Genomic DNA, 25,078 nt, shown 5'->3' with positions numbered 1-25,078 from the left:
ATGTTAATAATAATTTCTAATTATTTTAACAAAAATAGGTTAATAAAAACTAAAAAAAACAAATCTTATAAAATTTTAAGACGTTGAAAATATTGAAAAAAATAAGAAAGAAATATGTGATTTGTATATAGATCTACAATGTCTTATAGCAATAGAACACAAATTCTCTACTACTGAAGTTCTCCACCATTGAATTAACTCAAGCTGTATAAAAATGCATCCAAACATAGATAATAGATAACGTAGAAAGAAAGAATATTCACATGCATCGAACTTGGATAATGCAGAAAATTCATCAATGTTGACGATCTTGGAAAGAATATTCACGAGCATCATGGCCAATGGAAACAATTTAATAAGAATCAACGATGCCTCCATCAGAAACTAACCAAATGGGATGGCCTAATTAAAGCAACCGTGTTAAACAACAAAAGGAGTGAGGCCATGCCATGGCGGGCGAAGAAGAGGAGGACATTGTCTACTTGCTGGGAAACAAACAAGGCAGCGATGTTGTCCTCCACTTACTCTCGAAGCACTACAACGCTGACGACCCAGAGATCCCCGCTTCGGAACTTTGCATAGGCCTCCACTCAGAAATTGTTCAAGAGAAATCGGAGTATTTTCGAGTCAGCCTTTCAGACAGATGGGCAGCAAACAACCCGGGTTCGAGCCCAACCAAAACAATTCTTCGTATAGAAGACTGTCAGGAAGACATGGCCGCGTGGCAAGAATGCCTGCGCCTCATGTACTCCGATACCCTTGCTTTAAAAACTTTCGGCAGCGTGCGCGAAGCCCTGAATATTTTGGCGGTCTCGGCAAGGTTAGTGTTTACTGACTGCACGGAAGCCTGCTTGAAATACCTGACGAATGTGGCGTGGAGCACTCACGAAGAACGCGAGATAAGGGACATCCTCGAAACCCTAGACATTCCCGCCCCCTCTGATTTACAGGTAGGGTATCTTACCAGTATTTTTTTAAAATGTTAGATACAACTATCTTTAGGTCAACTAGCAAGTTTACAGATGTTTATTAACTTCACCGAGCATTTCCACACAGCGTTGTTAGTATTCACTATGACTTTTCAACGTGAAAAAACTTTGACAGATTTTTTTTGCCTAGTACATAATGTATCTCAAGCCAATAGGTTCTCCCAAATTTGCAGTATTGTAAATATTTGTGAGATTTTTTTCCCAAGTCATCTAAAGATAATTTCATGAATAATTCGGGGGATTTGAACCCTGATTCACATATTTTTAATATTTCTAAATATTAAGAATCTGCATAAAAATAATAATAATAAAATATTTCAAATAATAGATTGATCTCACAATTTAATAATGAAAATATTATAATGTCTTTTTGAGGCAAGGCAACACCATACAATGTTTCTTAATAGAAAAAAGTCACTTCACAATAAAAGTCAATATAAGATCCAAACATATACCATATTTTTCACATATTTGATGTCTCTTACTTACATTGTATGATACACAATTAGCTACCACTACCAGTACCACATATCCATATATAAAAGGAACACTGTTATTTTAATTAATTAGTGGGATGACTTATAAATCATATATTAAATAATATTACCTAATACATTATAATATTATATTTTAAAATACATTAAATTTCATGCCTCTTAAACATGTTTCGTCTCCTAAGGGTTAACATCTATTATATTAATCTCCAAAAAAGTTACATTGGAAGGGTTACATCAATTGAACCATACCCACATTTACGCTGTTCAAACTACCTCCTATACTGCATATACATATGTTTTGGTCAAAAAAAGGTTTCATTCCCCTAATCGAACCATCTTTCCTAAAATCATTTACAGACCAATTTAGGCACCCATCGTAAAAATTGGGGCTAGAACAACCTATTGCATCTAGATCTGTCACCGTGGAGAAAATGGCGACACATTCATGTACAGGTGACAAAAATTAAAGTGACATACAATGCTGCAAACCATGTGGAAGAGTGCCAGACCTAGATTACTCATCATCTTCTTCTTTCGCCCTCGCTTTCTCTGCTGCCAGCGCACGAGCCACAAACGGACACTCAACACTAGACTCATCATGGGCTGGGCTGTTCACTATCTCCTCAACATCCCAGTAGTCATTCTCTACCCATTCTTCTCCCTGTCCCAATCCCTCGTCATCATCCTCCTCCTCGCTTTCACCTTCTGTCAACAACCCTTTTGCCTCCATGCAATCTTTCACCAACCCATCCTCTGGTTCTGGAAGAATACCAACCAAGCGAAACAAAATCGTTATACTCCACTCAATCTCGTTCTAGCACAATTCCAACATCTCTAGTTCCTGAGTGCAAACAATGGGGAATTTCCTTCCCTCCCCCCCACAACCCTTCAACATATAGCAATTTTTTGGCAACGAAATGAGAAGGTTACCATCCACATTGTCTAGAGCCGCGTCAATTTCTCCCAGGAAAGCATGTTTGAAAAACATTTGACACAGCTTCTTGACCCTAGCCTAGGTCACACCCATGTATAACAGCATCGCTAGGAACATTGCCATGACATCAGAGTTCACCCTATATTGATGGTAGGCATACAAGAATTCTCTCCCCAACACATTCATGGTTGCATGTAGGACTAGAGTGTGGCCCCAAGCTAGTATGGCTATCGGTCGTTTATTTGTTACCACCCTACAAATGTCTATCTTAGGGGAGGTAATAGATAAATGACTAATGGTCATACTAGCTATTGGCCACACTTTGGTGCTACATGCGACCAAGAATGTGTTGGGGACAAAATTCCTGTATGCCTACCATCGGTATAGGGTGAATTTTGATGTCACGACAATGTTCTTGGTGATGCTGTTATACATGGGTGTGACCAAGGTCAGAGCCAAGAAGCTGTGTCAAATGCTTTTCAAGCATGCTTTCCTGGGAGAAATTAACACGGCCCTGGACAATGTGGATGGTAACCTTCTCATTTCATTGCCATAGAATTACTATATGTTGAAGGGTTGTTGGGGGGAAGTAAGGAAATTCCCCATTGTTTGCACTCTAGAATCGGAGATGTTGCAATTTCACTGGAGCAAGATTGAGCGGAGTATAACATTTCTGCTTCACTTGGCTGGTATTCTTTCAGAACCAAAGGATGGGTGGGTGAAGGATTACATGGATGTAGAAGGGTTGCTGATGGAAGGTGAAAGAGAGGAGGGGGATGATGATTGGGACTGGGACGAGGAGAAGAATAGGTAGAGAATGATTACCGAGATGTTGAGGAGATAGCGAACGGCCCAACCCATGATGCATGTGGCATTGAGTGTCCGGTTGTGGCTTGCGCGCTAGCAGCTAAGAAAGCGAGGGCAAAAGAAGAAGATGATGAGTAATCCGGGTTTGGTACTCTTCCACATGGTTTGCAGCATTGTATGTCTTTTTAATTTTGTCGTTTGTACATGAATGTGTCACAAAATCAGATTTAGAGCAAATTGTTACCAAAATATATTAAGGAAAGTTATGGTCGATAGAGTTGTCACATTACCAGTTCACTGACTATGCTAATGTTTTTGATGGATGTGCTAGAGGATGGTAACATGCACTAGCTGGAGGAAGTGTGTGAAGGTAGTGTGGGACTAATTGAAGTTGTGTTGGGTAACACACAACGTGTTCCCACTTCTGGTGTAACAGGTTGGCTTTAGGGCCAAGTTGACTATACGATTAATTTAAGAAATGCTCTTGTGGCCGACTTGCGGATATTGTAAATATGTTAGAGGCCAACATACTAATGTAAGTATCATTGGAATGCATGTAAACTGCTGATCTAGATTCATTCGCGGGAGAGTGTGTATGATAATTGTGGCAAAAGTTGTGCAAGCTGTCTACTCAATTTTTGTTTAAGTGTACAAACTGAAATGTAGATCTCATGCACACTATGAGAGTGTTCAGAAGCATATCAGATCAGAGAGATCTTGAAGGCTAAGCTTTGAAGGTCTGCATGACATATCTTTCACATATCTTGTTGTAATTGAGGTTGGTGCTTTATTATCTGAGTTGGTGCTCAGTTCTTGAATTAGGATATTAGTGCCTCCTGTAGGTTGGTGCTTGCAAATGTCATTGGGGATTGGTGTCTTCATCTGAGGTTGTAATTCTTGTAGGCTGGTACCTACAAAGTATTTTAAGTTTTTTATCATCTTTGTGATGTTGGATTTGAGTAGCAGATCCAAGCAACCATTCTCACGGTGGTTTTTCCCTTCTGGGTTTCCACGTATACCTGGTTTTCTCATATGTTGATGTGTAATTGTGTTTATCTCTTGCTTGATTACTTTAAAGTTAAAGTGATATCTAGTAATAATTCTAATGTTGAATTGGATTTGAACTTTGAAGTTAAATTTGGTATATAATGATTCCCCACACCTTCCCCCGCTCCCCCCACCACTCTCTAGTATATCTATGTGCTTAACTATATACATACATACATGTGTATGCTCCATAACGTTCCAGCTACGTTCCATAATGTTTCTGGGGTGTGGATGCTAGTCGGAGGACCATTTTTTTGAAGATGACGTTAGATGGCAATATATAGACATAAATACATACATACTCAAGTTTCTACAAACTAATAAACAATAGTATAACAACAACATGACACTGTTTCTGCATGCTAACCACATTCCAAAAGAAATTATTTGTTTCCACCTCTAGCACAATACCACATTTTACCAGACCATGGCCAATGCATCTTTAATCTCTTTTGTATATTCTTGAAGTTTGAGACTTTTTGAACAATAAAATCAGACATCCAAATTGTTGCTGTTAGTGTTAGCTGTTATGATTATATCAATAACTGTGAATCTGAATCATGATATATTGATTGCCATCATACTACAATTGTTGCTATCATTGCTGTCATGACTAATTTAATTGCTGTTGTACAACAGCCATGATAAATTGAATTGCTGTTATACTTCTGTCATGATATATTTGCTGCTGCTGTAATGCTGTCATGTCATACTGCTGTTAGTTCTGTCATGATATATTAAACAGTCATTTTTAAAAATATTATGAATGCTTTTTTTTAACATCGGAGACAGTTGAGGGATGTTTGAGACGTCTCTGGCTGCCTCAGGGACAGCCAAGGGATGTTTGAGATGTCCCGGACCACCTTGCGGACAGCTAGGCATCCCCTAATTATTTCTTGCCATCTCCTAAAATGGGGACGCATTTTTGAGATGTTTCCAAAACATGCTTTTTTGGGGTGGGGGATGGCCAAAGGATGTCCCATGATGTCTTGCCGTCCTCGAAACACCTAAAGGAATAAGGACAAGGGTTTGAGGGGTGGGGATATGTCCTCGTGTAACACAGAAAAACAGGACTTAAATTTAGAATACCACATAGCATAATATAATCAACAAAATTACCATAAATTCAAATGTCATTTAAAATATTATAAAATAATTATTCAAACTTCAAGTTCAATATTAAAATAATATATCAAGTTCAATAATCAGTTTTCAGCTTCATATTGAATTTCTAAATCATCATCATTGATATTAAATGATGTAAGAACCTTTAAAGAACCATAAGCAGTGCCACTACTACTCACACTAAAAGTGTGCTTGCTTTCGGACTCAACAAGTGCAACATGTTGGGAAGTGGAAGCATTCAAGTATGTTCTTGCTCCAAATCACTCAACTTCATGGGGGTTCACTCCATTGAAACTAAAGCTACGTTTTTTTTTTTAAATTGTATTTTATTCCATGCATTTGAAAAAAAAAATGAGAAAAGTAGATTTAATTATTTCTTTCCACTTATAAGAAATGATTTCCTCACTTTGTTTGCAATATATCGAAATTTTCCCAAAAGTCACGTGCCAGGAATTTATCAAAAACCATAATTGCAAGGTTAACGTTAGATTGTCATATCTTCTTTGATTTTGCTGTAAATCTCTAATGTGGCCACTTATTGAAAAGCCCTCAAAGTTTTTTTCTTCAATAAATCTAGAATCATTTGTTTAGAAGACTTGTGTGAGGCACATGATTCTCTACAATTTCCCCTTTATTGGAAAGAAAATTAGCAATAAATTCCTTCCAAATTGCCTTGAAAAGAGCTTTGATAATAAATGTTAGAATCTCATATAAAAATAATAGAAATATTTGAAACAATAGATAATCTCACAATTAAATAATGGAAATACTCTAATTTACTAGAATATAGATCAAACCCTTGAGGTGGGGCATTGTTACAATGCTTTTGAATGGAAGCAAGCCACTCAATATATATTAATATGAGATCCAAACACATACAATTTTTTTAAAAATATCTCATATATGTCTCTTGTCTAAACTATATGGCACTCAACTATCTACCACTACCAATTATCCACACGTGGATTAAATACTTTTATTTTATTTAATTAATGAGATGACTTACAAAGCATATGCACCCAAAACCTTTATTTATTACCTAAAGTTGCCAATTCTAGTTTAGATCCTAGTTTGAGTTTGCGGATTCAGTTTGTGGAGCCAACAAGTTTTTTTGGGTGGTTGGGTTCATTCGTATAAGAAACATGTGTATGCGTGATGTATACATACATGTATATGTACATATATATGTATGCATACATGTGTATATATGGGTGTGTGTGTTTTAATGATAAAGTATTGCCCAATGGGGGCTGTTGTGACATTTTCACACATTGCCCCATTGCAAATGGGGAGCCCCCCACTTTTTGCTTGTAAGCATAGGAGTCTTTGCTTAGCTTGGCAATAGTTTTGTCTCCTAACTCTTAAGGAAGGTGATGTCTTGTCAATCCGGAATGAATGTTGAGCAACCCCTGAAATGACTTAGAGTGCGAAACCTTGGCCATGGAGTTGGATAGATTAATTCAAGAAATAAGTCTTAGGTCAGGAATGGGTAAGTTGAGTCACAAATTCCAAGTCCGGGATTGGAACTGAATGTGCAGTCCACCATCTGGATTAGGAAAATTCATTGCTTGAGATTAGAAATGTGCAGTTGTTCCAGGAACGAATATTGAATTTGTCCAAGTCCAACACCAAGGGTGATTTTCGATTGGAAATCCAAGTCTGACATCCATAGATAGGCAACCTTCAAGATTGGGAATGACAAGCAAGATCATGAGGAAATTCACAAGACAAAGAAAGTTTTTGGATGCAAGAAAAGTTGTTAAAAGCAAAAAAATGTTGCTAATGTCGTCAAGGAAAGTTGTCAGGAAAGGTGAAATAAGGAAAAGGCTAGGTGTGGAAAATGGTGAAAAATTATAAGGAAGGTAATACCATGGCAAGGAAATTTCCTTGTCAATGTTCCGACATTGACAGGAAAGAAAACCAAAGGAAAATTCCTAAGTTCAAAAATGAAATTTCAAGGGAAAAAATCAAGAAAATTCCAAGAGAGGTCATGAAAAATTATGAATCATCAAAGAGAATTCCACTTCCAAGTCGTGGAATACACAATATTTCCTTTCCATCACGTGGAAATGCAACAATTTCCTTGGCAAGGTAAGAAAATTCCTCTCCATGCTGAATTTTTAGCTCAAGATTTCCTTTCCAAGGGCTCATTTCCACTTCACAATTTCCTCTCCTAGGATTGTTCGAGGAGGAGTCCAACTTCTAAGGAGTCCATTACTTCCTTTTAGGAGGTTATTAAAGGGAAATCCCCTATGGATTGTTTGATGATGGACACCTCTTTTAAAGGTTCAGGGCTGGTAGAAGGATTTGTTAGTGATCTTATGAATCCTCCTTGCCTCAAGAAAATTAGATTTGGAGAGAAGGATCCTCGTACTTTTAACAATTGTTTAAACCGTCCTGATTTGGGGTGGGTTGGTTGGTTTATTGTAATGCTTTGTTCTTTGTAGTCTCTTTGTTATTCCTCTTGATTGTTCGTTGGTGTCTGCTTGTGCTTCGTGCTCTATCCTTTTCTTTGTAAAAGATTCTGGACCCTTTCAAAACCCTGTTTACTTAATAAAAAACAATCAATTTTCAGTGTCATATGGATTTCCTAAATTGTCATCATTGAGCCTTCAAAACCACAGACTTTCATGGTGCGGACGATTTTCAGAATTTTTTTAAGGCAAAGTCAAAGTGAAATAAAAAAAAAATTCTTTTTTTTTTAATAAAATTTTGTCAAAAATGTGGCGGCAGGTTTTCAGCAGATTCACTGTGATTTGTCTAGATCCTCCCCAGGTTCATCCGGGATGAACCCTACTCTCCATGGCCATGCCTTAACGAAATCTGCAAGGGAACGGGACCGGACCCGGACCCAGCTGGTCACCAGACAAATCTGGTAACATAGTTTCATAGTACGTAATACACTATAATTTCACATCCCATTATACATTACACAAAATTTCTTAATAGACTATTTTTAACAAAATCTCCAAAAATATTGTCTGTGAAATATCCAGATCTTATATAATAGTTTTTTTTTTCACAAAATTTTAAAAAATTCTCATGTTTTTGTGCAAGAGTTTATTTAAAATGTTTATTAAGCTGACAGATTCTGTAATTATAAAATTTTAGAAAAATTGTGAGATAATTTTTAAGTATCAACATTTCAGATCACACTTGATGATTGAGATCCCCTATATTAATGATATATCAAAAAACATGATCTCAAATCTTAACATTTATGAAGTGCAGAAACTGAAAGTCATTAACCTATTAGCCAAAATGTACATATATCGTTAGTACATCATATACACTTAAACATGAGCGTCAAAAGTTTGTACAGAATTATCGCAAAACTTTCATTCGAAGCTTAAACCTTGAAAACCATTAATTGATTTGCCAAAAACATACATCTATCAATAGTAAATGATATGTTGTTTAGCATACAATGGCAACTTAAAGTCATTAATTGATTTGCCAAAATTTACTTGTATCATTATTTAGTCAAAGGATGTTCTTCAAACATTGATCTCTCATACATGTTTTATTTATTTTTTGGAATGGAAAGATCGGTCTACTTGTTAGGTCTGGCAAATATTTTTTCATACCTCAAAATTTTTACTGCTGCTGCAGGAGAGGCTTAGTTCGTCTGAAACACAGGAGGAGATTGAAAGTAGCCTAAAACAGGCGCTATTAATTGTTCTATCTTCGTCTCATAGTTCACTCGAGAGCTTTCTGATATTGAAATCAGCAATCGACTCAATGCAGCCTGGCAAGAGGGTTTATTTGCTCAATGACCCTGTAATAATATCGGCCTGGAGGGATGCTTTGGTGAATTGTTTGAAGGTTATCGAGTCTATATTGCAGGGGCTTAATCAGAGATTTTTTAGCTCTAAGGTTAGACAAGTTTATGCGATAGAGGAGGTTACCCATTGGATTTTGGACAAGGGACTGAGGTTTCAGGCTGGGGATCCCCTACTTAAGGTTTTGGCAGGTGCAAAGGGCTTGGTGCAGATGACCATCGAGGTCTCCAACTGGTAGGGAATTTTTATTTTTTTTGTTCCTCGTGAATCAATGCGGGTTAATAAATGGATGTTAAATTGAAAAAAACAAAAACAAACTGGCATAGACTACAAGCTCGTTAGAGCTGCTAAGTATAAATATGCGGTATCATAGAACTTCATTGAATCTGACGGTAAACAATAAATTTGCTCGAGTATTATACAAAAATTTACTCACGAAGCTGAACATGATAAGAATTTTTTATTTTATTTTAATTTTACTCACGAAGCTGAACATGATAAGAATTTTTTATTTTATTTTAATTTTGCTGAAGGTTAATTGCAAGGATTGTTTGGTAGACCCGCCGGGTTTTGGACCTGGGTCATTGTTACCGCAAAGGCCTGCCCTTACAGCTAGACCAAACTGGACTAAACAAATTAGTTGCCAATACATCAAATTATTGTCTACAATTTTTACTTTTTGGAAGAGTTTTTAACTCAAATGAATTACTATTTTAAGTGAGGATTCTCACCATTTTGTATAGAACATTTTTTTTTTTTTCCTTTGAGAATTTGGTAACTTTTTTTGATAAAGAAATTAGCCAGGATTTATAAACTTCTGGGAAAATTTTATTCTCATTTTCTATTTGAAACGAAGGTTCGTTCTAGCGTTTGCAACACAATATTTCCTTCCTACTTCTATAGAACAATATTCTTTCTTTGGGACCTCCAGGAATTTTAAAATGTGTGTTTCTCTGTAAAAAAAATTATTCCTCTGTGTAGAGAAAATTTCAGGTGCCAACTGTCTATTTTTGTCATTGAGATAAAATTATTAGCCATTTCAAAATTTCAAGTAAAGTTTGATTCAATTTCTATGGAACATTTTTTTTTTATAATAAATATGAAGAAATTGGCCTAGATTTCTAAGCTTTTAAAGAAGTGTTCTTCCTTAAATTCTTTCCTGCTACCAGGGTGGACATTGGGATGGTGTTTGAGATGTTGAAGAGGATTTTTGTGATAATTGGGAATGGAGAGGCAGTGTGCTCGAGATTAGGAAGGCAGGGAATGCTTTTTACATGGATTCCTATTGTGGTGGATTATTGTCCGCATACTATGGTGGAAGATCTAGATAAGTCCTTGGCCAGGGCCTTAGCTACTCTTCCCAGGAAGGATCAGAATCCTTTGTTTGAGCTTTTTCTGCGGCATGTTGGCAAGGCACCGGTGGGCTCTCCACATATACGATGGAGCAGAACTTCCAAGGAGTTCTTGGTCTGGTTCAACAAAGGAGTCCTAAATATAAAAATTTGAGGATACTGTAACTGTAAAGTTGTAAGGTGATTGAGTTCCTGGCTTGGATTGAGAAGGGATTCCTATGTCAAAACATGGTAGTTTGGCTTTGTTCAAGTTTTTCAGCACAAGATACTTCTAGATGCTTCCTTCAACAGGTCTGAATTTAACATGTACCTTATACAACAATTTTTTTCTCTGGTTTTGTAATAGATAGTAAAGATGCAAGATGCAGTGCAACTGCGTAGCCAAAGTGATGCAAGCTTCTTTTTCTTGGTATGATGCCAACTTGGAACCTCATTGGTGCCATGAATATTTTATGATTGAGCAGATAAGAATGTCACCCTTTGGGTCCAGAAGAAGATCCTCAATAAGATATATATCAGATCATTTAGGATCCAATAAATTTGTGCGAATTGCAATATCAATGGGCAAAAAAAATTGAACTTAGGTTCAGCTTATGAGAAATTCTGGATTCTTGTAGCAAATGTATGTAAATAGTGCAATAACAATAATGGACACCCTGCCCAAGGCTGGTTTTTTTGTTAAGGAAGCGTATCAATGACTAACAAGCCTCATTTTCATGTTTTACTTCTTGTTACAAAGTGAAACTACTCATTGTGTGCTTTTCTCTGTTTTCTGAAACAGCATGAATGGATTTTTAACTGGAAATGCCCATTAGAGTAGGCTGAATTGCACTTTATAGCTCCACTATTTTATTTATTTATTTTCCCTCTTTTTCTGATTGATTTGTATTTTCTGCAATTTACTAATGATGATGCCCCTCTTTGTTGCGCTTTGCTTCTAATGCTGTGGTAAGTTACAGTTCACAGTATTGTAAAAAGGAGCAGAATCAGCATGACAGACATTTTTATGTGTTTTAATCTGCATGAGGAGGTTTGGAGCATCCTTCATAGGGTCTCTGAACTGTAGATCTCCGATTTCAGCGATTAACAGATTTTTCCATTAGAAATATCCGGTGGCGACATTAAACATGAATTGAATTCGAAGGGTGTCACCATGAGTTGCTTGTAAGATTTCTCAACAGTTTTGTGACTAATGCATGGAGCTAACCGTCTTACGAATTAAAACAAACATATTTATATATACTGTGGCTTGAATGACAACATGTTCCATATTTTTTGGACATAACAGCTATTTTTATAATGGCTTTAAGGTGATTAGATATCTGCATCGAATATGTGTTATTATTTTGTGTAAGAATGTAACTTTTCCTATTTCTTGCACAACTAGTATTAATTATTTGTTAGGTCATTTAGCAAAGCTTGATATAGCTGCAATGTTCTTTTTTAAAGAATCATCTGCTTTAACATTATGAGTGATAAATAATGTGATTGTAGATCACTCGCACTTTTGGCCATTCGTAGAAGCACTATAAATGCAACCATCTTTGTGATCACCAAGATGGCTTTTCTTATTATAAAAGACCTCAGTAAAGTTTTTGTATCTCTAAAGCACAGCGTGTTTTTTCGGATTCCTTTGGAAATTTTTCAAGGCATGCAATTGATCTTAACATGAAACGAATATATTCAATGCCATTTATGGCTTCACATGTAAGAACCCGATAGTCCTAGACTAACTATCATGTTTGACTCATTAATTAAGTATAGACTTAATTAAATTTCCATTAATGCACATGCAAGACTTAAGTTAACTAATATGCATTCAAATAAATAAAGTGAAACTTAACATCCATAACTAACATGCATTCAAATAAATAAAGTGAAACTTAACATCCATGTGGTTCGTATCATGCATCTAGAAAAAGAGAAGTAGAAGTACACTTGCATGAAATAGCATGAAGGTAGATTAACATGCAATTTTTTTATAATTAATGTGCTATAATTAAATTAGCTAATCAAAATATACCATCACGCATGCGTTCATGAAAGAGAAAATATACCATCATGCATGCCTTCGTGAAAGGGAGATTAACCAAAGGAAAGCAAATCATGCATAGAATGACACATGTTAGTGGGTTAGTAGGTTAGTGATTTTTCTATTCTTTTTGTTAGTTACATATTACATGGCAACTTTTTGTCGCATTTACATCGTTGGACCTCATAGGTCCTTTTTACATAGCTTTTTCATGAGACCATACTAATCATTTACAATAAAGATACCATAAAATATACATTTTACAATTATTACATATAATCTCCGATTCTCTGTCTCTAGATTTGTCATCTCCATTGCCATCAAATTCACCTCCATCTACAAATCTGGAAGACAGATATATGACCCAGGCGTTTTATATGTCCAACCAAATGAAGCTCACGCTTCCTAGTGCCCATGATAAGCTCCGGTCCCTCACGACGGAGTATCCTACAAATCGGAATCAATTGTCAGGACTAGAACCTATGCATGCATGTAGTATCTAACAACCAAACTATTCAACTTAGCTACATGTGTTATAACAAGGAGAAATTAATTACTTGGTTAAGTTTTAACCCTTTTGGGGTAGGTGAAAAGAAAACACTCTTCCATATTTTATCCATAATCAAGCACACCTTTCCAAAGCATCCATCATAGGCAGAAAATATAATTACCCCTCCCAATAGATTTATGTATATAATAAAATACTATTTTGCATCTAATATTTCTTGTACTCTATTCGATCTTAACATCTATGAATAGTTTATTTAATAAAATTATATATATATATATTAATAATTCAACTTTCGAATGAATTAATTATTATATTTTATTTTATTTTATCTTTTAATTGATTAATTTTATTTATTTATATTTAATTTATTTAATTTGAGTTTACACAAGGTTCCATTCTATGAGTTGTTGTCGACGAGCTAGGAAACCCCTCCTCGGTCATATGTCCGCCTTCGACGGTCGGCCTACATCCACTTCACACTCGACAAAAATGTTAGATCACAATAAAAACTCATTACATAATCATTATTTCATTAAATGTCGTCAATAACATTAAATATCATTAATATTGTTATATAACATCATTAATAACATCACATTTAAAATAATATCGTTACACACATTTATTAGCATAATAATATCAAATGTCAATAATATCAATGTCTGGCAAGTTAAAGCAATCTAAATTTGATTGGTCTAAATGTGGTTGTGACATCACATTTGATGCATCCTATGTGAATGATTAGTGCTTGTGTAGAAGTTCAATTGATTTGTGGGTTTGCCTATACAAGTAAGGCCCTACTTCAATTCCTCAATTCTAGCTCTGCCTATTACGAAAATTTGAGATCAATGGTGGGTTGATATCCCCACCATTTTAAAAGTACGTAGTCATCATTGTAACAAATCGCCATTGTTTATAATAGAAGGGCCTCATCAGCCATGGGGCAAAAATAGATTGTTTGACATTCGATAGTGTCTTACATTCAGTCTTCCACAAGGATGCATCCCTCTCTAACCCACCAACCCCCCAACCTCGTGTTTTCAAGACGGGACGTCTTTGAGATGCAGGGACAGGGTGGGGATGTCCCCCATAGTCCCACCACTTCCATTGGAATGCAGGGGATGTCATGGAGACAATAAAGACACCTAGACGTCTTTGGGACTGTTGGGGGATGCCCAAGTGTCCCTCGAACGTCTCAGAGATGTTTGGGCATCTCCCATCCTTGGGACACAAAAAGTAAGTGTTTTTAAAAAAATAAAAAAAATTTGAAAATCGTGTCCTAGCTCGAGCCCTAAAGACACATGGGCCCCATAAAACACCTCAATGCTCAATAAGACAACACATTAGCTCATGTTTTTGTTCACATTTGATTTCCAAATTTTTTAGTAGCAAAGTGCCAAGGAGAAAAAAAAAATAGTAGCAAAGTGCCAAGGAGAGAAAAGATTGAGTGAAGCTTGGAGAGTGAGATTTGAGGGTTTTGCAAGTGCAAGAAGGGTGAGAAGGGTTTTGCAAGAGCAAGAAGAGAGGAGGGTTCCACATTTGTTTGGAAGGATTCTACAAGAAAAAGGGTATTTTTTTTAGCTCTTTTTTCAAAAACAGAATTTATTTTTTTTTCCTTTTTTTAAGTTTCATGTTCATGAATCTCGATGAGAAAATGAAAAATGAGAAATGTTGCATTGAAATGAATGTGTGAATATGAATTTGCAACCATTGTATTGAAATTAATGTATGAATATTCATTTTAATACAGTGGCTGCAAATGCATATTCATATATTCATTTCAATGTAACATTGCTCATTTTTCATTTTCTCATCAAGATTCAAATTTTATTTTCAAATTTGTTGAATATTAAATAATAAACTAGGTTGAAACTAGGCAGATATAGAATTTATATTGTTTATTGCAGTGTCACAATGAGCTCCATGACATGAGTGAGGATGAGGTAGAGGCTCATTCTCATAGTTAAATTGAATCAAAATAGGAACTTGAGGCTGAGGGGGGTGAACATTGGGCTGATGTTGAAGCTCAAACTAGTTCCATGGCAAGTGCAACAACTAGTATAGAGTGTCCATCCACAACCTTGGAGTAGTATGCTAAGGGTCCTTATGATCATAAGTCTCCTCTCAAACAATTTGCAACAAAAATACAAGCATTGGCACAAAGAAGTGGAAATGCAACTTTTGTGGTCTATGATGGTATGGCAACATTACTAGATTTAATGCACACCTCCTTTTTATTTGAGGAAAAGGTATGGGCATATGTACTTTTTTTGGAAAAATCGGCAAACATCAAATATAGAGTTGAGATCAAAAAGCTTTGTGGTGTTTTTAATGATACTGCAACTACAATGCCTACTACTCTATGCCACAAGCCAACCACAAACTTCTAGTCATACTTTTTAGAGAAGAGTAGGAGTGGTGCCAAGACCTTCTTCCACTTCTCGTTCCATAGTCCATGCAAAAGAGGGTAAGGGGAAACACAATTTGCATACTTAAAGTAACTCCATAGCTGATTTGTTTAATGTGCAACTGAAGGATGAGAGAGATGATGCCATTGGTAAGTTCTTCTTTGCCAATGACATCCGATATTATGTAGCTTGATCTCCTTATTATAAGGAGACCATGTCTATGGTGGCAATGGGAGGACCATCATATGTGCCACCAGGTGAGACAAAATTGAGAACCACAATCCTGGATAAGAACTATTCCAAGATCAATGTTTTGATGGAGAAGATGAAGAAATGTTGGGTGGAGACTGGATGCAACCTAGTCATGGATGGGTGGACGAACATTAGACATCGTCCACTCATCGATATCATGGTTACATTTGCAAAGAGCCCACACTTTCTTAAGGTAGTTGATTATACAAAGCATCAAAAAGATGTTGATTTTCAATTTGAGATCCTTAGGGAGGCTATTAAGGAGGTTGGGCCATAAAATGTGGTCTAAGTAGTAACAAATGCAACACATGTGCAAAACTGTAAGAAAACTTGTTGAGGTAGCCTACAAACATATTTGGTGGACTCCATGTTGTGTGCATGCCATGAACAACGCACTCAAGAACATGGGGAAGATTGAGTGGATTAGGATGCCAGAGATGTATAGATATTTATTAGCAACCATCATACTTCACATGTACTTTTTAGGAGATTCTCTAAGGAGTTCTTGAAATCTCTTTAAACCAGATATGCATGTTGTTTCATTCTCTTGGAGAGAATGATTGAATTGTAAGAGGCAGTGCATCCTATAGTGCTATGAGGAAACTTCGGAGGAAGATCATAGCAGGTACCAAACACTATAAGCTACAAACATTTAGGTTGACTCATTGCTATGCTTGTTCACTTGATCGCTAGCATTTAGAGGGTTTCACACCTCAAAGTTTAGGGCAAGTACTAGGGTGTAGGATGTTCCAAGTTTTTTGTAGGTGATAACACCCTTGTTTTTTCAATCACCGCCATAAAGACTAGATATAGGTTATCTCATGGAGGAAATGGGGTTCTGGAGGCTAACTGACCCACTAGGTTGCTATTGGACATAATCAAATTTGTACTTTCATAGAGTGAACTTTAATCAGATTTGAGTCAAATTGTCACTAAGGCATGTTGATTGTGCACAAATTTATTTGAATTTCAATCTTGAGGTTGACTATTAAGTGTGAAGCAATAAGTCTCTCATTGTGTGACATACTCAATCCATAGTCATCTCCTTACAACACCAAATCTTTGTAAGCTTGTACTAGATTTGATTCTCAAGTTTGAACAATCCTTTGAATGTGAAAATTTACTATGCATCATTTTGTGGTTGAAATTTCTCACATATATAAATTTTGAGTGCACTTAAATAACTAATTGTTTGTGGGGAGTGACTCTAAATCTAATTAAGTGTGATTATAAACCTTAGGTATATTGCATATCAACAACAAGATTAAGGAAAAAAAGTAAAACTCCCATCTTTTTATGCTAAATAGTATTTTTCACTATGAAAGTATACTATATTTGGGTAAATTCAACACAAATTTTGGAACGATCTGCTAGAAAGCAAGGTCATGTGCAAAATAAAAGGTTCAGGTCTAAAAGGTTAGGAAAAAACTGTAAATCCAATTCCACATCACCTGGGCTTTAGGACAAAATTATAAGAGGTATTTGATCATTTTCTGGTGCTTACAAAAAGGTTAGTGAGGACTAATAATTCCTAAATGAATCAATAAGAAGATTTAGATATAAGAGACATGAGGGAAAAATAACAAGTTTTGACTTGACAATAGATAAAAAAATATAGTTTGATATTTGTGTAGCCATGATCTAATGAAGGATTGAAGAACCCATATCTTATTCCTTTGGAATATAATCCTTGGACATCCCATTCAAATCCTCCACCCATCTACTAAATTGTAACACCTCTTATCCATAACCTTCATCCCTTCATCTCCCAATCCTTATCTCTCTATACATTTGTCTCATAATCCTTCCCAACCCTGCCCTCCCTCCCCCATCCTTCATCCCTCTTTTTATCAGTACCTAGTTGTAGGCTACCCCAATGCAATTTAATACCATTCATCTCATAATCCTTTCATCTCCTAATATTCTATCCCTATCCTCCATCCTACCATATCATGCTCTCATACTATAATCCCTTGTCATTAGTACCTATCTATAGGCTACCTACACAATATCATTCAATCACATTCATGGGCTTGTTCCCAACCTTGTTGCAAGCCTTGATATGAATCCAATCATCATAATTGGGATGTATCCATCTCAATCCTTGTGTTTTTTGGGATATGTCATTCCCACATCAATAACACTCCATCTACCATCAATTAATCTTGGCTTTCCATATTGAACGAGGCAACATCATGTTTATCTTTGAATCATTTTATGATTGCTTGTGTGTTTTATCATGTGTCTTGCATATATTTGGGTTCTTGTAACATACCCGCCACAACAATATCACGATGTAATACAACATATTGTTGCTTGTGATTGACCTTTTTCTACATGCATAGGACATATTGTCACCCTAGTTCCTTATACCTCGGTGCATAATGTTCAATGCTATATCAAATAAAGATTTTTCAAGACAATACAACATAATGATATATTTTGTCCATCCCTCTTCTTCTTTCCATTACCTCTTCTTTTTCCCATCACCTATACCCTCTTCTATCCTCATCCTGCATCCATTTAAAGAGCACACCCGTGTTCTTTGAAACTTGCTTGTCCTCTCAAGGGGGCTTCCTCATTATCTTTCCTCATAGTCATTCTTTCAAATGATCAGGGCATATTTGGTAATATAAACATATTCTTCAAACTGATATGTTTTAATCATCATTACATGTTGGTGTAAATAATTATTCATCATGGATATTATTACACTTTACTTAAGTTTACTTAGGAAATGCATTTCATAGTAGTTTGGGTATGAGACACTTGGGTGTTTGTGCCACATTGGGATAGTGTGTGTAGGAGAATTTCCATCTTTTATGGTGTTGATCTTGTTGTTACACTCCACATTCAGTGGGTGATCCACTTCATGTGGACTATTATATTGTTTCTCCTACCTACCCACACCTATTTCCTACCTACCCTTATTTCTTATTGAGCCACATGTCATGTTTGTGTGCTCACATATCCATATAGTCTTGCCTATATAAACAGGCTCATATTCATTGTATGTAACGAATGCTTAATGATCCAGTTGATCATATTTTTCATCTTGATAGAGTACAGTTTATTTCTATCATCTATTTTGTTCTCTCTTATTTGTGCTTTACATTGCCTCTTGATCTTGGCAAAATCTCACATGGTATCAGAGCCATTAGAGTGTCATTGGTTTGCTAATTGAGAGAAATTCATGTTATTTGGTATTGTGTATTTTGGAGTTTTCTATTGCAGGTTATTATTGAAGCTTGATGGATCAAGTATGAGGTTACCATTGGATTGAGGAGGCCCAAGAAAGTTAGTTTTGCCTTTTGTTTCATCCAAATCAGACTTCGGAGGCCAAATCTAGAGGCATTTGAAGTTTGATGTTGCGGTGGAAATTTTCCTGAAATTATAATTTTGCAGGCGATTTTCAAATAGCGATATCTCACTCATCTGAACTCATTTTTACGAGCAATTTTTTTTGTTTTGGGGTAGAATTTCGTGATTTATACAATCGTGCAGGATTTTTCTATTTCTCAGATATAGGTTTTTCGAAAATTGCAAAATCCTGATTTTTACAACTTTGGAGGCTTCATTTGGGCTCTTATGGACTCCTTTTCAGGTGCCGTTTTTTTTTAAAGTGCATATTTTTTTATCTACTTTCATAATCTGCCATCTGTTTGCAGTGATTTTAAGTAGAAATAGTACTTTTAGTATTTGGCCATTTTTGGCATATTTGGTACTTGCATTTTGCTTGGATCTCAGTTTAGATCACTAGCAGTATTTGTTGAAGTCTCTTAGATCTCATTTTGAGAAGTTGTAAATTGAAATCAAAAGTCCACTTAGCCTTGTTTTGTAAGTGGCATACTGTATACGCACTATATATAAAGTGCCAAAATCATCATTTTTTAGGGGGGTACTTTGATTGAGTGAATTTGGGGGGGTGTCTCTTGTGCTTTTTTGCTCTTGTGTTCCTTCCTTTCTGCTGCTATGGGTTCTTCTAAGTTTCCTCTCTTAACTCCTCATAATTATGCTACTTGGAAAATTGATGCATGGAGTAAACTTATGGAAAAATGACTAACTCGTTACATTGATGGAACTATTGTTGCTCCCGCTGATCCTAAGGTTGATCCAATTGGTCACTTGGATTGGCTTACTAAAAATATCATGGCAATTGGTACCTTAAGAAAGTATGTATCAAAGGATCTCATTTTTCATATTGAGAAGTGTACTCTAATCAAGGATGCTTGGAAAAAGTTTCAAGTCTTGTATGGTCAAGTTGATGAGATTAGGGGATATCAAATTGATAGTGATCTCACCATGTTAGATCTCAAGAACTTTGATATTATACAAGATTATGTCACTAAGGCAAATGAGTTGAGGGCACAACTCAAAGATTGTGGCATTGATAAGAAGGATACTCAATTGATATTCAACTTGATAGGCAAGCTTCCACAAGAATATGCAGCATTTGTTTCTAGTTTCCAAACCCATAAGATGATAATGGGTTCAAGCTACACAATGCCTACATTTGATGCTTTCAATGAAATGTTGATGATGGAACAAACTAAGTTGATAAGCATGGGCATTCTTAAGGCTTCTAAGTCTCAAGCATTAGTGGCAAATCAAAGGAACAAAGGAAATCAAGGAAATGACAACTCAAACAAGAAGAAATGGCAATCAAAGCCTAAGGACAAAGCATCATCCTCTCCACAACAAGGAGATATATCCTCTTCCAAGAGGGATAATTCACCAAAGAGGGAGAGACCTACTTGTGCCTATTGTAAACAGGTTGGTCATGAGGAGCGTCGTTGCCATTCTAAGAAGATTGATGAGCTCACACATATCCTCAAAAAGCATAACATTGATTTGCCTAAAGTCTACAAGAAGGATGATTCATCAACTTCCACTTCCTCACATTCAAAAGGAAAAGGGCAAGCATTCATGGCTTCTACAAGTGGGAAGACTCACTCTTTTGGAACAAGAAAAGGAAAAGCTCTATGTTCTACTATTAGTCATGATTCAGAGAGATGGCTTCTAGATTCAGGGGCTTCTCGTCATATGGCATCTTCGCAGTCTATGTTCTCTACATTTGAGCCTTGCACCATGCCGCAGATTTTGATGGGCAATCATACATATATGGATGTGCTTGGGAAAGGATCTATTGACATTGGGGATAACTCCTTCAATGATGTGTTGTGTGTACCCCACTTGACAAACAATCTCCTTTCTATCTATCAAATCACACATGGCGCAACTAAGAGAGTTGTGGAGTTCACACTTGAGTCAGTTTTCATTAGAGACTTGGAGACTAGAGCTATCATTGCGACTGGGGTGGTTGATCATGCATCTCGGTTATACTCCTTTTCAGATTTTGTTGATGATGACGATTTCACATTTGATGATTCTACACATGATGATCACACTTCTTGTGATGGTTCAGATTTTGAGGAGAACTTTGGGCACTTGAACATGGGGATTCTCACATGTGAACCCGTTCTTGAGTCTTGTATTTCATCTCCTCATATTGATATCACATCACCTATTGCACCCGATGATGTAGATAGTGCGATAGTTTTGCCTTCATGTGATTCAGTGCAGCAGGATATTCATTGTCTTCCAGCTTTAGATTCATGGGATGATTACTTGACAGACATTGCAGGTTTGTTTGTGGAATCCTACATTGCAAATTTGGGAGACATCATTGATGACATTCATCTTCTCTTTGATGAAGATGATCCTTCTTCGATTGATGCGAGCGCACACTCTGACCCTCTTGTTCATTCTCTACATGATCATTCTTTTGAGTTGATATGATTGTGGATACTTATGTACAACAGTTGGAGGAGGTCTCTTTATGTTTTGAGGAGACATGTGAGTCTTTGGGACATGTTCTACATCCATCTCCACTAGATCTTGGAGTGCCTTTTTCAGCAGTGTGGCACAGTTTACCACCTTTGGAGGGGGTATCTTTCAGCATTGACATGGGGACACTTGAGCAGTTTTCAGAGATTCCTTTCATCATGAGTTTTCTTCATACATCTTCCCTTCATGATTGGGGAGACTTCATGGATACACCTTTGGTTTTGTTTCTTCCTAAGGGGAGGAATGTTGTTCGACGTTTGTGGAGCAGTTTCTTCATACATCGAGCTTCTATCATTGGTGCAGATTCCACATTGAGGGGGGGCTTCCTAGCTTCTCTTCTTCTCTCATATGGGGGGACTTTTTCCTCACATGGGGTTTTGTCCTTCACATACTTCTATGAGAGTTCTCTTGTATAGCTTTCATCTCTCTTTTGGGGGAGGGTTTTTTCCAATTGGTTTTTTCTCTCTTTCTCCACTTTGTGAGAGATTTCATTGCTTTGGTTTGCATGCATTTGCATTTGTACATGGGTACCTAACATGGCCTAGTAGTCGGGACCTAAGTTGCACTTAAGGGGGGGTGTTGGTGTAAATAATTATTCATCATGGATATTATTACACTTTACTTAAGTTTACTTAGGAAATGCATTTCATAGTAGTTTGGGTATGAGACACTTGGGTGTTTGTGCCACATTGGGATAGTGTGTGTAGGAGAATTTCCATCTTTTATGGTGTTGATCTTGTTGTTACACTCCACATTCAGTGGGTGATCCACCTCCTATGGACTATTATATTGTTTCTCCTACCTACCCACACCTATTTCCTACCTACCCTTGTTTCTTATTGAGCCACATGTCATGTTTGTGTGCTCACATATCCATATAGTCTTGCCTATATAAGCAGGCTCATATTTATTGTATGTAACGAATGTTTAATGATCCAATTGATCATTTTTTTTATCTTGATAGAATACAGTTTATTTCTATCATCTATTTTATTCTCTCTTATTTGTGCTTTCCATTGCCTCTTGATCTTGGCACAATCTCACATTACACAACCTTTTCCTTTATAATTAATTAAATACATCTCTTATTATTCAATTAATTATCCCATTTACATTCCCTTATTAATTAAATTGTATTGTACTATTTAATTAATAAATTTGTTATTCATTCACTATTCATATTCACCCATTTTATAGTTTAAATCGTTAATTCAACTTCCTCCTATAGTCCACCTTAGATAATTAAATATAATATATTTATTTACCTGATTCCCTTATCCCTTTCCCAAAAATTGAATAAATGTAACTATTTATTTGATTTGTTATTTTTTTCAACTTTTCATTTAGCAGGCTAACATGATTAGCTCAATTCTGTAATTTCTCAATCTAATCTTTGGTCAAACCCCTTAAAATCATGCATGCCCCCTAGTGTAGAAAGTCATGGGTTTTTGTACACACGTGACGTGGCCTTGGCACGTGTATTGGTGGAATATAGTGTTTACAAGTCTATGCATGTAAACAAGGAATCACACCTACTTTCCACACATTACATTGAAGGGAGAGTGAACTTAATTGATCCAATCTCATTTTAAGTATGAAATAGATTGAATGAAAATCAAATTCACTTCCCTTCGGGGAATTGAGTTGAATGTGTCTTAAAGGGTTTGAAACTGAATGCTATATCTAGGGTCAAAGATGCAAAATTGACATAAAATAATATGAATAGTAAGTTTCAAATGGAATATGCAGACATGAAGCTAGATTTTAAGTAAGGGAACAAAGAGGAACATGTATCTGAAAATCTAGCTCGAAAGTACAAGACAAGGTGGCTTAGGGCGACCTTGTCCTCTAGCTATCAGATGTAGACAAATAGAAAACTTTCAAAATAATAATGTCACTTAGAACCCTCTCCCAAAAATTTGTTACAAATTTGTTGCACAAGGTGGTGTGGGGTGACCTTGTCCTTTGCTTTTCGCTCTTGCAATATTTAGACATGTCGTTGCCTTCTCTACTAGAATCTCGCAGCTTCTAGATCTATTGTTTGCACATAGAAAGAGGGGAAAAGGTGTTGTTGATAGGGGTTTGCCTAGGTCAAACACCAAGCTTGGATTTAACCCTTGCATTGAAATGGAAAGCTTTCCTTTTGAGGGCAAGGCTAGATCTGAATTGAAATGCTTAAATTGGAACTTGATACCTTGATGAATCTTGCTTTGAAGTCTTCATGCCAAGGTTGATGTTGTCATGTGGAATGTCTTCATAATGTCTTGATCGTGGATGTCAGCATGAATGCTTGAAATCTAAACATGACCTCTCCTACATTGCCTTAAATATGCTTGATTGCTTGCTCACTTGAATTCACTTGATAGCGATTGAATTCCAACTTGATAGATCTCATCAATTAAGAAAGCAAGGCTTACTTTTATACCTAACCACACCAAACATGTTTGGAATTTTGAAGTGTGTTGACATGGAGAAAGTTTTCCCTCCAATTATGACCGTTTAGGGGTCCAAATTTGGGCCCCTTTTGGGAGGACAAGGGCGCCCATGCCATTTATGTCCAAGGATGAGGGTGACCAGTGCATTCTTGTCCTACCCATCAAAGCAGAAGTTTAGACAGAGTTGTAGAAAGGTATTGAAGATGTTGATTTTAGGGTTGTGTGAGCAAAACCAAAATAGGGTAAGGGCATGGAAGGCCAAAACACTGAAGTGAGACCTAAGTGAGGATGAATTGTATAGGGATATAAATTATGACTCTACAATTAGCCCCCACTTTAGCAGGAGTATGAGCCTATATTCATACTCTTAATAAAGAACAAAGTAGCATTGAAAAACTTTCATCAAGATATTAAAGAGGCAAGACACACCAAGCCCCCAAGGACTTAGGATCTTATCAATCTAATATCAAGATAAAAGGAGAAACACATGAAAAGAAAAGAAAGCATGACTATGTTGGCCAAATAAGGCTTATGCTTGCTATGAGTTATGTTAATTTTAAAAATTTAAATTGAAAATCAATGCAGAAGATCACAAAGCAAAAGGGCTCAATTTGCAAAGTAACTTGAATAAGTGATTGATTCGACTACAAAATGTGTACTACAACATGTACCGAGCATATCATGGTGTGTGATCAATAGTGTACAAACCAAGTTTCATGGTGTGTGCACAAAGTGTAACAATGAGCAGATTGTATGAGCTCCCATTTTAAATTGATTGTGTACGCCTTACCAGGAGCAATAGATTTAAGATAGCATACATGCATCCAAAAGACAAAGCACATTGCCACAATGATATGCCCTCGAGCAAGGACAAATGAAGGACCTCACAAAACATAGTGAGAAAGCACATAAGGGATCCATTAACTAGGGTCAGTATGTGCATTTGTTAAATCATGTATATCAAGTATGATTGCATTGAATTGACCTCATCCTGCAAAGGTAGTATAACTACGAGCACAATGGAAGAAGAGCACATAAGATGAACAAACTCTGTCTTTTT

At 36.3% G+C, this 25,078-nt stretch overlaps 1 protein-coding gene across 2 annotated transcripts; it reads left to right on the top strand.

The window, feature by feature from the left end:
- Window positions 1-271: 271 nt before the first annotated feature.
- Window positions 272-11,257, top strand: LOC131074400 (BTB/POZ domain-containing protein At2g13690). 2 transcript variants are annotated; one of them, XR_009371960.1, is made up of 4 exons: window positions 272-950; window positions 9,012-9,415; window positions 10,351-10,764; window positions 10,880-11,257. XR_009371960.1 is itself a non-coding variant. In XM_058011025.2 (3 exons), the coding sequence occupies exons 1-3, from the start codon at window positions 450-452 to the stop codon at window positions 10,685-10,687; spliced, it is 1,242 nt and encodes a 413-aa protein (XP_057867008.2). In that variant the 5' UTR covers window positions 272-449; the 3' UTR covers window positions 10,688-11,257. The 2 variants fall into 2 exon arrangements, 1 of the variants encoding a protein (XP_057867008.2); XM_058011025.2 differs by having other exon boundaries at window positions 10,351-11,257.
- Window positions 11,258-25,078: the final 13,821 nt, after the last annotated feature.

Source organism: Cryptomeria japonica, chromosome 3 (assembly GCF_030272615.1).
Source record: "Cryptomeria japonica chromosome 3, Sugi_1.0, whole genome shotgun sequence".
Lineage (NCBI taxonomy): Eukaryota > Viridiplantae > Streptophyta > Pinopsida > Cupressales > Cupressaceae > Cryptomeria > Cryptomeria japonica.
The sequence above is the reverse complement of the archived record's forward strand: the minus strand, read 5'-3'. Positions and strand labels throughout refer to the sequence as shown.

Bases quoted from the DNA above. Each gene is read 5' to 3' on its own strand.
- LOC131074400 (XM_058011025.2), top strand. From the start codon at position 450: ATGGCGGGCGAAGAAGAGGAGGACATTGTCTACTTGCTGGGAAACAAA. The intron at 951-9,011 runs GTAGGGTATCTT...CTGCTGCTGCAG, and splicing joins CCGCCCCCTCTGATTTACAG to GAGAGGCTTAGTTCGTCTGA. The intron at 9,416-10,350 runs GTAGGGAATTTT...TCCTGCTACCAG, and splicing joins ACCATCGAGGTCTCCAACTG to GGTGGACATTGGGATGGTGT.